The 14,112-nt window shown below is 40.0% G+C and overlaps 1 protein-coding gene across 3 annotated transcripts in view; it reads left to right on the top strand.

Moving 5' to 3' along the window:
* The window catches only part of wu:fb95e10 (microtubule-associated protein futsch), a 50,026-nt gene that overhangs the window by 20,066 nt on the left and 15,848 nt on the right, over positions 1-14,112 (top strand). For all 3 annotated transcript variants that reach the window (XM_038290414.1, XM_038290415.1, XM_038290413.1), the window contains exons 2-3: positions 5,779-6,510; positions 7,502-7,580. In XM_038290414.1, the coding sequence (XP_038146342.1) occupies positions 5,874-6,510; positions 7,502-7,580 (716 nt within the window). In that variant the 5' untranslated portion in view covers positions 5,779-5,873. The remainder of the gene's footprint in view (positions 1-5,778; positions 6,511-7,501; positions 7,581-14,112) is intronic.

Genomic DNA, 14,112 nt, shown 5'->3' with positions numbered 1-14,112 from the left:
CTTGTTTAGCAGTCGCTATGACAGGAGAGAGTTTGTCATCAGTGGTTTTAGACCTTAAGCCTATGAACAATTTATGGATGCTGCCTTAAAGCTCGGTATTTAACATCATAGTGAAATGAGTTCTACTGGTTGTGCCAAGCTTGGTGGTTAAATACCCACCCAAATGTTTCCCAGAAGCTGTATGATGGATGTAGTCTAAGTTTAAGAATGTAATCCAAATATTAGTGGGGGGGTTGTAGTTACAGGTCAGTTCTATTCGAATGTCTGTGATCACTTCTTGTTTTTAAGAATCATTGGATCTGTGTGTGGTACGATTCAGCTCTGAAATAAAGAGAAGATTAAATGCTTCATTAAAAACAAAAATGTGACATTCATGTTTCATTGTTTACAGACCTCAGAACAGCCCCACAAATGGATCCCATTATGGGATTAAAATCTGCCTCTTTGCGCCAAAATAGTTTCAGTTTGGAAATTCTATTTGAATTGGGTAAATAATGTAATAATTAAGTGGCTGGTTTAGCCTAAAATTTTATCTTGGAGCTAAAAGATATGAAACCACAATAAATGGAGTGTCAGAGTAGTGATTCGTCAGCTCGGATATTTTCCAAATTCCCTTTTTGGGAAATAGACTTTGGCAAAGCCCTAAACAGTAGTTCTTAAACATCCAGCTCTGTTTGTTCAGCCTCCCGTGAGTCTCTGAAGTGAATCGGTATTGAATGTTCAGTGTTCTCTGGTTTTGTGGGAAATAAAAAGCAGAAATCTGCATTCTTGCCTGGTTTTACAGCCCGTTTCTGCTGCTGACTGATTATCCTGATGACGTGGTGCTGTGTGTATAAGCCAAAGAGAGGCACAATCTCACAGCTGTGTGGAGACTTGCAAGGGAACCAGAATTATTCTTCTGGCTGTACATATGCACTGAGGATTTATTACTTTCCAACAAACACGCACACAGAATGAGTGTTTGTTACTTAGCAGAGGAGTAAAGTAATGAACAGTGAGGCCACATGCTTTCTGCCACTGTGGGAAGAAAGTTAGCTGACCAGCTTTTAAGAGAGCGGGGGAATTGAACTTAGACATGGTTTTATTTTCCAGTTCAATCTGTGGTTAAATTAGGTCATAGTGTTGATGGCTATACTGGATACAGTTTCTTTCTTTCTTTTTTTTTTTTTTTTAACTACAACTCACTCCAAAGCTTACTTCTGCCCACATATAACAAGAAAAGTGCTATCAGGAAGATGTAAGCCTGAGGACCGAGGAATGTGGCTTTATCCTGAGAAGAGTACCAAGCAGGCAGTTTTAGACGCAAATGCAGGATATTACAGGGTTTCAGCGGGTCATTAAAAATCATTAAAAGTCATTAAATTCTTATTTTTTAAATTAAGGGCCTTAATTGGCATTAAAATTCATAAAATTTGATAATCGTGGCATTAAAATGCTTCGGAAAAGAAGCTTGAGGCGGAGAAAAGGCTGGAGAATGGGGGGGGGGGGGGGGGGGGGGGGGAATGCAAATTTGAACCAAAGTGGCGGGAAAACGAGGAACTTGGGACATGGCTGCAGCCTGTCCACGGTGAAGATGACAAAGGATTTTGTATATGGCAATATCCTTTGTCAACTTCACTGTTACTTATTCATGAATAAACCCTGTATTAATAACTGAAGTATGTTGTCAAAATAATGCCTTGGATATGTAGAAAGCACAGCATTGACACCAAAAAAAATGTCAGTTTTAATAGCTTTTGTTTGCCTGACATTTTGCTAGAAGTTTGCCTTCCAAGTGACAGCAATTTGCAGCTCTCTCATCGAGTCTGCTGAATGTCGGTTTCACCAAGATATTACAGATAGGGATTTACTGAGCAAGTCGCTTCCATTTTGACTGAAAAAAACGTACGCCGTTTTTGATTGTGTACTTGTGCTTACTTATGTGCTCGTGTACTCGTGAAACGTCATCAGCCTCAGCCCTAGTACTCTTCCAATTCACAAGAACAGCAGATGTTGTTGTATTTTATTTGCCAAAATATTCATTTAACTTCTGATCCAGTTGACTCAGATTTATGCTGCGTGCTCCCGTTCTCCCAGATTGCATAATTTTCAGTGTTCTTCTCAAGAGCATACTTGGCGAGGACAGGAGTCCATACTTGTGAATTGAGAAACGGCCATAGTTTCCGCTCTGCTATTTCACCCTACATCGGATTTTTCAACTGCTAATTTGATTTTGCATACCTCGTAGGATCAGGTATACTCATTTTGCTGTAAAAGCCAAAACACTTGCCTTTCACCTTGCTAGAATGAGGATTTTTGCCTCGCTCCAACCTCAGTGCACCTGAGCTGCCCTCTACATAGGGATGGCATGTAAATTTCCTCACTCCTACTGCAATATTCCCTTTCAGTGTAATTACAACTATATTTATGATATAGCATGGTGTGCTGTCATACATTCCGTGCTCTCCCATTATATGAGGGGTAAACGGCTGCATAGTAACCACTAGTTCTGACCTTATTAAGATGTTTTTGGGTGGCTTATAAAAAGCTGTTTTAATTAAGCACTAGAAAGATTGTTTCGTAGTCCTACCTCTGTCCTTCATAGTCCCACGGGCCGGCTGCCGCCTTCTCTCTGAGGCTCCTCTGCGCCCCAGAGAGAAGATGCAGGGGCGCTTTTTTTCCATCTCTCTGTTGGCCTATGGGCTAGCCTAAGTTAGCTGTAGCTTCTCCATGCTCGGACACCCTGGTAGACTTCTCCAAAAGATGCTATCTTCCTCCTGGATAACCATAGCCTCTCCACACAGTGATGCTATCTATACTGTTTATTAGCTGAAACCATTGATTTGGAAGGGATTAGTCTTTTAAACAATGCTTTTAAGTCGGACTGAACAATTAATTGCATGCATTATAATTAATCGATTACTTAAATAATTGTGAACTAATTTAGTAATCAGTTAATTGTTAGCTGTAGTTTCAGACTCAAATATATGCCATTAGCTGAAAGAGTAACCCACTCAGACCAGTTCTATCTCTAGAACATTTTAAAGTGAAACCAGAGGAAGAATTAACAGAGCTTTAAGCAGCTACCAGTCAGTGTTTTGGTGGCAGCCTGTTGCTCTAGCTGTGGTATCTGTTCCAGTGTGGCTTTTGGGATACATGGACCCTCTTTTCTTTCCCCTTCCTCTATCTGTTCGTTCCCCCGCTGGCCCTACTCAGCTGCTCCAGCCATCTGCACTATGGCAAACAGAGAACAGAGAGATGAAGGGAAAACGGGAGCAGTGGGGGAGGAAGGAAAGTGAGGAGGGGAACACGGGTTTAGAGAAAGGGAGGATCAGTTCAGGATGAACGGGGGTCTTTGCGACGTCTAAGAATGGGTCTGGTGATGAGCAGAGAATGACTAAAGAGGGATAAAAACACGATGAAGTGTTTCCAAGAAGCAGCAGAATAAAGATGATGTCTGTCCTCGTCTACAAATAGAAGTGTGAATCTGTGCATCGGTTCAGGAGGACAGTGGAAACTAGGATGAATGTTGAGGTCTGGACTTTAAACTGGGACCAGTAAATGGAAGCCAACAGTGAGCTCACTTTATGTCTTGTTTTTTCCTTGTCTCATTACTCCTCTGTCTCTCCCACCTTCTCAATCTGTTCCCATGCTCCACAGGCCAAGCGTCTTCCTCTTTGCTGGCCTCTAGATTGCCTGAGTGTTTGTCTCACTGCTTAACTTCCTGCACAGCCGGCTGCTCGATCTGTTTGTAAACTTCAACAGGCCCGTTTCCTGTTACCCCTCAGTTCCCCTGTATGCTTTACTTGAAGCAGCTGGGATTACAAATCTCTGATGGAATATTAGCGTTTGCTCTCTTTGGTTCCTTTTATTTCCTTCATTATCTTCTATCGTCTTTTTTTCCCTCTTGTTTTTCCTGATCTGTTTAGGGTTATTGGCTATGTTGTACCTATTTGACCTACTTAGAGGATGGATCTGAGACTTTCCCTCCCCTCTCTGACTTTCTATTTCCATCCGCCTTAATCTAGAGCAGGCAGTGTTGACTTTTCTTAGAATTGAAAAAGTTTAGCATCTTTCCATTAACTCTCAATCTTTCTTTACTCTGGCAGTCAAAGAAAAACATCCTAATTGTAGGATGCTGTGCTTTATTTTATTTTTTCAAGGGGATACTTTGGAGATCAATGTTGATGTTCTGATCTAAATCACCCTTCCCCAACTATTTTCTGTCTTCTCCATGTCGTTCCTGGTTAACTAAATTGTGGCAGCTTACAACCTTTTTTTTTTTTCTATTTGTCCAGAAGGGGGTTTTGGAGATGTTGCCTTTACATCCTGCATTCCCCAAATTAAAACCATTTAATCTTGTTTTAGCAGTTGATTAATCTCTGATTATGTTTTTGTTCTGAGAAGAGATCATTTTAGCAAATAAAAAAAAAACACTTAGAATATAGATAAAAAAAAAAAACACTTAGAATATAGATTAAAAAAAAACACTTAGAATATAGATTAAAAAAGAAACACTCAGAATATAGATAAAAAACACTTAGAATATAGATTAAAAAAGAAACACTTAGAATATAGATAAAAAAAAACACTTAGAATATAGATAAAAGACAATTTGCAAGTGGTAAACCGTAAAGAGCACATACACATACATGTAATTATATATTAAAAGAAACATTAAAGTTTTTCAAATTTAAGCTCGTAGTTTAAATTTTTACAGTTTAGTCTTCATTTCTTCTCTAAGTTATTCTTTCAGCAAACAACCTATTTCAGAGGCTGTATCAATTAATCGATTTTATTTATCAATGAGTCAAATTTTTTTTTTCAATTTTGAAGAATAGATTTTGGGAAAAATCAAGATTTTTTTTTTTTTATTCACTTCATGGGCTTTCATAGCTCTGGATGATATCAGTTCAACAGTTTTTGCTTCTAGATGTCTCTATCAACCAGCTCTCTATGTGATACCACTCAAAGTAAACATTTATTGTGTGAATGCTTTTGAACGCAATATATGACATTTCTCATTTTTATTATTCTCAATCAGATTTGATAGAAAAAAAAAATCAGATTTTTAACCCATATTGCCCAGCCTTATAATTAATCCAACGAATCACTTTAGCTCCAATTGTTTTTGCTGGACATTATTGTCATTTTCTGTATGTTTATAAAAGTTTGTTTTAGTTTGACAAAATGTAAAATAGCTAACAGGGTGTGAATGTTTTTGCTATAAAATCCAGGGAAATGGGTTCATTGTAGAGACTCCCGTTCTATTTTGACCAGGAAAAGAAAAAAACACCAACTAATTTTGCCAAGTGTGTCACTGAGCTTTGTAAGCAGCTCACAGAGGAATTGTTTAGCACTGCAGTCCAGTTGGCATTGACATGAATGTAGACGGTTTGTAGAATACGCAAGGAAAGAACATGAGTTTACTGCTAAGTTTAACTCCGTTGTCAAAGAATGTCTCAGCGGTCTTTTCCAAAAGAGTCGATGCTCTATAAATGGCCTAAGTTTGTAAATAAAACAAAAAAAACAACTATATTTAGTGAAAGAATTTTCTTCTCCCCTTTTTGATATGAGAACATTTTATTTGGACAAGATATGGTGGATTATTATTCAAGTTATCCAAAGCTGTTACAACAGCACTTTCTGTATCTCTGCACAGATGATTCCTTATATCTGAATAATATGACGACTCTGTGGTTCAGATGGAAGCTGAATCTCAGGCTACAAACATTCAGCAGTGTTTCATGTCTGATCTTGTCGTTTTCTAACGCTGCTCTTTATATTCTGTCCTTCCAGATTGATCCTCGCGCTCTGAAGCTGTATTCATCCTCTGAGGCTTAAGTCCACCAGTCTTTCCCTGCAGAGAAAGACCACCACCATCCAAAGGGGAGATGAAGCCGGATGGGGTTGCCACGGCAGCAATGGAGCCAATGGAAACACTGGACTCTAACCCAGTAAACGAGGCAGCAGGACAGGAGCCTGACCCTGCAGTCGCGGCGGCAGAGGAGACGCCACAACATCCCGCAGGGGAAACGGGCGAAGCGGAGCCTCAGGCAGATCTGGATAAGAAAACCTCAGCAGGCAAAACCGCCAGCAAGTCCTCTGGTGACACCAAAGCCAAGGCTACCAACAAGGCCACTCCTAAGACGAAAACCAGCACCCCGTATGCATCCAAGAATCCATCCGGCACCCGTTCCACTGCACCCCAGAGCCGTCTGGCCAATGGCACGTCGAAGCCCGCGAGCAACGGCGTGACTAAGAAGGCGACGCCCACTGCAGACAAAAAGAGCACCCCTACGTCTGCTTCCATCAAAAAACCCGCTGGGACAGCAGGGGCACCAGCTTCCAAGGCCCCCGCTAAGGTCGCTGAGAAAAAGACTCCAGGGAGCGCCAATGCCAGCAACAGTGTAAAGTCAACAACCGGCGCACCAGCGGCCAAAAAGGCCTCACACGGTGCAACCAATGGTGTCAAACCCAGCACTACCACTACAGCTGCTGCTGCTGCTGCTGCTGCTAAGAAGCCCCCAGGTTGGTTGTGTCCCAACACTGAAGCCATCATGCAGATTTTATCTATTTATCCGCAATGGGAAGCAACACATTATGACCTACTAAACGTTGCACACAACTATATAGAGAAAATACACATTTGTTTAGAAAATAGTAGAGATGTCCCGATCCAGGTTTTTGCACTTCCGATCCGATACCGATATTGTTTTTGGACTTCCGATCCGATACCGATACTGGCCGATACCAGCCTATCCGAGCATGTATTTAAGTTTAAGTTAAAGTATTTAGCCTTTGTTGTAAGACTCATGTTGAAAAGGGTTTTAGTACTCTTGATAACATCTAGCCAGCTAAATTAGGTGAGATTGAATAAAACACAATGATTGGTAACAACAAACTTACCTGTTTATAAAGAGATAAACACAAACTGGACAAAATTACGAATAGCAATCTCAAATTGCACAGTGAACAGTAAAACAGTAAACAGTTAAAGGTGCAAGTATTACTGTAAGTTTTAATAAAAATGCAAAACAGGGGAACACTGGCGCAAAATAGTGGAATGGATCGTTTCAATCGGCGAAACTGGAAAATACGGACCGGATTTTTTTTTAAAAACTGGATCGGCAGTCTGGATCGGCATTTTACATGCTTTGCCGATACGCATTTTTTTGCCAATATCGGCGTCCCGATCCGATACGTGGATCGGATCGGGACAAGCCTAGAAAATAGCCAAACCATTGCAGCTTTCTGGAAAACATTTCACTTTAAAACTTAAATCTATCCTCACTTTGCAACGATCCGCTGCAATTTATTGGTCATTCAGATAAAATTCAAATAAAAACATTAAAATTTAGGTTTTTACCAAGAAAAAAACTTTAAGGGGTTTGATTACTTTAGCAAGGTGCTGTGAGTAAAGCTAGATTTGCTTTTTTAATACTACGCAATTCGACATGTCTAGTCTATGTTGTTCTGTGATCTCCTGGTAGCATTAATTTCTCTACCATCTCTCCTTTAGCTCCCAAACCTACTTCTGCAGCTCCGTCCAAGACCAGCTCTGCTGCGGCGTCCAAACCTCTGCCTCCCAAAACAACCCGGTAGGTAAAAATGATACAAACACTTAACATTTCCACAAATCAGTACCTTCCTCCCCCTGGAAAAAAACAAAAATCCTCCAATTTAGATGGTTAAGTTGTTGATTTTATTGCCGTATAAACCACCTCAGTGGTAAACTCCAAAAAACATTTAGTTGAAAAGGCGTAGCTTGGCCTCTGCTTCAGAGAGGATTCTGTTAAAGAAAGATCTCCCTGAAGGAGTAAAGGACAATGATCCCCCACATAGAAGCACAGAGAAGCTGGCATAAGTAGGCCAGCAAGCAGCCAATGTTGGAACAAGCCTTAGAGGGATGCCTTGCAGAGTTTCATCAGAGGAAGCATTATTCAGCTTTATTAATAAAACAAGTTTTTGGGAGGGCTTAAAACGGGACGGGGATGGAGCGAGAACAAGAGCATTTTCTCAGTGGAGTTTATCCCTACAAGTGAACAGTTGTGAACGGTTTTGTTTTTTGTGACATGGTGTTGTTTTTAAATGGGATCAGATCAACATGTGTTCCTTACCAAAGTCACACTGTGTGCATGATGTTAGATCCTGAGGTGGCTGGGTAGGAGCTTGGGAAAGATGGATGAAAGGGCTCTTTATGGCTCACCATAGAGTATAATGATCAGATGGAGCCTTTGGGAGATTAGTTTGTTTGGGAAAAGAGTTTGCTTCTTTTTCTGGTTTGTCTTTATTTTTTTTTTTGGGGGGGGGACTTTGTGTCTGATATTTAAACATGGTACAAAAAAAAAAAAAATTTATAAGAAATGCCTTAAAGTTTCATCAAGTTTTGTTTTCTTTACAAATTTCCTAATGAAAAAAGTGGAAACCAGGTTATCTTCTGTTTTTATTTTGCTTGTTTATTTATTTTGGGAAGATTAGTTAGATAAACCAATATTCCAAACATTTTTTAAAGATTTTAAAGATGAAGCGTTTATTTTTCAAACCTTAAACCTGCTGTATATTTAACTCCTACTGATTTCCATATGTTTGCTGTAACATTAGAAGATAAAATGGCATTAATTTTGTTTTAACAGCCCTCTGTCCATCAAAGATGGTTAATGGGTGATGCCCCTGTCACACCTTGATGATTTAGGAAGAATCTGGCAAAAACGCTGACATATGTTGAATAAGTTATGGGTACATTTTGTATAAGTTATAAGCATGCTGAAGTATACCGAAGCACGCTGACACACATTTAAATACATTGAGAAATTTTTAAAAGTGCTCAAAACTTCCCGAAGTATCCCAGCGTATGCCATACATGGGCATTAATTATTGGTAAGTTATCTGATCATTGACATACATTAAATGAAAGTCACTCATAAGACGTGGCATCTAGCTTATCCAGAACCTATGAGTAACGTGTGCTTAACTTATGCGTAACTTATCAAGAACTATTTCCAATGCATAGCAACGTATTTGATGCATTACAGAAGACCGCTGAACGTGTTTCTAACTTCCAGCTACTGTTTAAAGGCGTATTGGCAGCGTTTTGGTATAAAGGGGGTTCACAGGAGGAAACCATCAGCTCTCCTCCAGACTTCATCCCCATCATAGGGTGAGCCAGAAGGCCAACAAACTTCCTATCAGACATGATGCTGAATCTGCTGCAACTGCAAACTTTCTTTCTTATTCTTTTATCTTTTTATTTAGTTATTTTTTTAGGGGCAGTAAACAGCAGCTAGGTTATTAGCGCGGTCAAATCTTTTTATGCAGGCCGGGCGCCTCCAGGCGCATCGCTACCCCCCCTCAGGACACTGGCTTGTGCATTGTTTCATTGGCATTACGCTGCCGTGCGTCATGCATATTAGGCTGTCATTGGACATCTGCCCTAGACTCGTTATAAATACTCTATGCATACGCCAAAAATTGAAAACATACATGGAAATCAGCGTATGCCAGCATTTTGGGAAGATTCTGGGATGTCAGACATACGCTGGCTAAATCATCAAGGTGTCACAAAGTACCACTATTCAAATGAATAACTTCCCAGCAGACATTTTAAGCTGTTTTTAGCATTCTGTGCTCATGATAAGCACAGCAGAAATACTAATGATTCAGTCATTCTGTCAGTCATACCGATACTCAGAGGGATATAATATTAATGTTGTTAGGTATTAATACTAAAGACAAATGTCATTTGATAATTTTTGATAGCTAAATAGTTCTGGATTTTTTTTTTTTGCCACATTCAAAAAATAATAAATGAAAATAATGTAAAACTGTTATATTTAGGTTTTATTTATTTGTCTACTTATTTAAGTTTAGAGTATTTTCCATGATGAGATTGAAGAGGAGTCTTTAAGGCATTTAATTATTAGTCTTTTTTTTTTTTTTTTTTTTTTTTTTTATCCCTTTGGTTTTAAATATGGTATCATATATTTCCCTGACTATGAAGTTAATCATTTAAATATCCTGATTAATCCAGCTTCCCTTCATGTGTGACGGATGAGGGGAATATCTATGAGTTGCATGATAGTCTCGTTTGACACCTCAGTAGTAGAAGCTTTTAGATGAGCCGTGCCGTTTGTTCAGCGCCTCCATAACTCCCTAACTAGATCTTAAACTTGAGCTCAGAAATAACTGCAGCATTTTTAGAAGTTAGAGGTGTTTTATGGGATAAAAAGTATTGATTTAAAACATTAAAAGAGACTATTTTAAAGAAGGAAATGCATTAAATTACCATAATAAGAAGCTGGTAGTATTTTATTTTCACTCTACCTCTCGTAGAACGTACTAAGTGGCCTGTCGCTATGAGTCGGGTGTTTTTAAATCCCTTCCCCCTCCGCTCTAGTCTCCTTGTGCCCTGTGTAGCAGCTGGATTGTGGAGATTACACTCAGATTACTGCTTTATACAATGGTTGATGTGCAAACATCTCATTAAATAGAATTATAGAAGGTCACGTTGGTAATCGCCTGCATGGTGAGCAACAGGAAGGGAGTAACACCTACAAGCTGTCCTGGTCATTTCACCTCCTTGTCCTGCTGAGGTTAGATTTCCTCTATGGTAAAAGTTAATATTGGTACCATTGGTGTGTACTCACCGAAAATTAGGGTAGCTTATATGCGGATTAGTGAAACTGGCAGGCAGGTTGGGACTTCTGAGAGTCCCAGATCTGACTACACCATGGAAATTAGTAAAGCTTGTTAAAATGAATCCAAAGGCTAATGGGGAAAGTTCTCTAAGCAAATCCAAATTAAAAATTACAGGTTAATTTGTATGATATATACTATTTCATAGTTTTAAAGCATATTGATCTAAACTTAGGGAGACAATATTATTTAAATAAAATCATCTGTTCCAGAGACCCACACTGACCCTGGTGATTAATTCCTAACTCAAGGAAAAATGAAATGACTGCTGGTTTAAAATAACCAGACTGTCTAAAAACAGCTAAGCAGTCATAGGACCCATAAGCCAGCGTCTACTACCTGATATCATCTGAAGCTGACTCAGATGGTTGAATTCAGCTTCTGCAGAATCTTCTTTTGGACGATTCCAGCAGACCTGCTGAAGCTGGGAGGCATCTGAAAACCAAAAATCTATGACATTGTTAGTTAATGAACAACTAAAGCTAAGATCTCCAAGAAGCATGTTTATCTAGGCTGATGCTAGCATGTTTGCTTTCTGTTTTCATCTTGTGGCTATTTAGGCTCGTAGTATTTCAGTGTTTTTAATGTGATCTCCTGGTCGACAGAGGGAGCCAGATACAATCTCTATATTCCTTTTCTAATGTCATTTTAAATGGTTAGGAAAATTATGAGATTGTTCAGGGAAACTTCAATCTATCAGGGGCTTTAAATGTTTTCCAGGCCAAGGACCCCCAAACTGATGACAAGATGGAGCGGGGACCCACTAATTATATATATTGTATGAAACTGTGTTATATCAGACTGGTCCTATAGTCACTCTATTACAGATGGAGTCATCTAATGAAAGTAATTTCACCCTGGGATTATTAAAGTATTTCTGAATCTGATTCCTGGTTGATGGGACAGGTGTTGTGAATGAAACGGTGCCCAGCTTGAAAGAGCTCCTGTGTGTCGCTGAATGTGAGCATTGATGACTGAAAGACATCTTCTGCCTCCATTTATCTGTTTACTACAGTGTGTTGAATTCATGTTAATGTGGATTTAAAGACAATTCAATTAGGGGGGAAAATTGCAGGGGGGAATATAAACAAAAAAGGTTAATCAACCAACAATTTCGTGACCACCATGCAGTACCTCCATGGACCTCCTAGGGGTCGCGGAACACTGTTGAGGACAGATTGACAATATATTTATTAACACCGTATAGTGGATTAATAAAAGCCTTAATTTGGACTGTTGGCTGGACAATATTCAGCTTTATTTTTGCAGGCTGATGCTGTGGATGCAGCAGACATGAATTCAGACTACAGACCAACAGGAAACTGAGGTTAAACTTGGAAACTCTGGATTGATTCTGAGCATAACTGGTTTTATAATAATGATTTATTTGTTTATAAGATATCATCTGATTATTGTTTGAAGGTTAAAATAAGGATTTTATTTCAGTCGGCTTCTAATTGTTTTGTATGTAGATAAAAGTAGGAAGAAATGTAACTGAAGAGAGGAAGGTTTTCCTGCTGTTGACCTGCATCCTAACTGCTCCTGATGGGCTCCTCAAACAGGCACACTTAGCCTGATGCGTGTATGTGCCTTTCAGCTTCTGTATCTTGTCATGGGCTTTGACAGGGCCATAGATCTCAGCTTTAATCAGATTCTGCCTTTTCCTACCTCGCTCTGATGTTCATTTAGGGCCGTTATCTGACTTTGCCTCTGTTTACTTGGTCCTCTGTGAAATTGCTGCTGATTTCATTTCATCTGAAGCAGGTGGCAGTTGTTCAGTCCACTTTAACTGGAAACAAATTACCAATGGTTTCCTCTTAGGTTTTACTTTGCTTGAAGCCATACCATAAAATCTTTCTCCTTTCTTGACATTTTAAGTCGACTCTAAAAGGAGCTCTTGCTTTTCTACATGAAAGCTTTTGTGCTGGGCGACAGTTTCTCCACAGCTTCCTACTGTTTCCTGTATTTCTGAGGAGCAGAAGGGATAAATCCTGCTCAGCTTTTCAGTGACAACAGGGTTCTGCTATACAATGCCGAGGCTACAAAAGGATTCACCGTCTCTGTGTCGCTGCGTGCAGGATGTATGCTGCACCTGTGGTGCTCATGTCTGCAGCGGAGGGATGGCAGCCAATTACTATGCAGGGCGTGAGTTGGTTTGCCGGAGTAATACTCTGCATGATGGGAAGGTAAAGGGGGGAGGGAGGCAAACTGACATGCTGGCTCTTTGGACACGTGGTACAGAGCCAGTCTGATTTTCTTTTCTCCTGCTCCTCCGGTCTCTGGAGACACAAGAACCAATTTAAACCGTAATGGATGCAGTGAAACACAGGAGGCGACTCTCCTGTTGTCGCCTCCAACAGAAATATGTAGCACTTTTAGGGTTTATAAAAATGAAAGATGGTGAAGGAAAAAAAATGGAAAGAATAACCGGCCTGATGAAGCGGATGCCAGACTGATGTAAACATGGCTGCCCATGCGCCTACATTAGTCATGCTCTTTTTCCCACCTATGGTCCCTTTGGGATGATACATTTTTATTGGAGTGGATTGAAAACAGCCCTCTTGATTCAACAAATTAAGCTGATGTAACGGTCTGACACTTGTGAGCGCACGGTGAACAGCAGTGGGAGGGGCTTCTGGTTCAGCTCTCCAGCATCAAGCAGATGCCATGTTGCACAAAGCTGTAAATCTTCAGGCCTGCCAGGGGTGCGGCCAATAACTCTGCCATGCAGTCTAGCTCTGGCATGAGTATTTCAGGATGCAGCCGCAGAACCAATTACTAAATGGATAAGGTTGGAATGAGTGAAAGGGAGGGGCGCATGTCTGACTGAGGGGAAACAATGTGGGTGTTCCTCTGGTACTGCAGACATGATGAGACATTTAAATGGACTCTCTGAAGAAAGCAGACTTGGATTTCTGTTCTATTTCTCACTTTAAAACAATTTAAAGTCAACAAAAGGTTTTTAGGGCTTTGCTTTTTAGTTATTTTTACAGTACATGAAGAACTACTGAAATTATTTTAAGATTACACGTAAATGGATTCAATAATTCCGTGGGGGAAAAGGAATGACTTTAGGGTTAGGATTAACTCGATGAGAACAACCTAATGAGTCTACTGGCACAACCTGAAGGCATGGCCATTCATTGGGATGATGCAGTAAACAGACACTTTACTGTGTAAAAGAAGGATCAACGTGAGGAGGGACGCAAGAGATGATCCACAGGTTCTTTAAATTAGAACGTTTTTAGACTTCATCCTCACCTGCAGACAGACATTTTTAACTAAATAGATACATTGATCTACTAGCATTCAAGAAAGAATCCCATACTACGGTCACAGTCACAACAGCTATGGCAAGCCGTTTTGATATTTACTAGTTTTACTGATTATGTATTCCTGATATCTGGGGGGGGGGGGGGGGGGGGGGGGGGGAGTTCT

Source organism: Cyprinodon tularosa, unplaced genomic scaffold (genome assembly GCF_016077235.1).
Source record: "Cyprinodon tularosa strain WSP-4 unplaced genomic scaffold, ASM1607723v1 ctg280, whole genome shotgun sequence".
NCBI classification, from domain to species: domain Eukaryota; kingdom Metazoa; phylum Chordata; class Actinopteri; order Cyprinodontiformes; family Cyprinodontidae; genus Cyprinodon; species Cyprinodon tularosa.
This window is presented reverse-complemented; position numbering and strand designations above follow the sequence as displayed.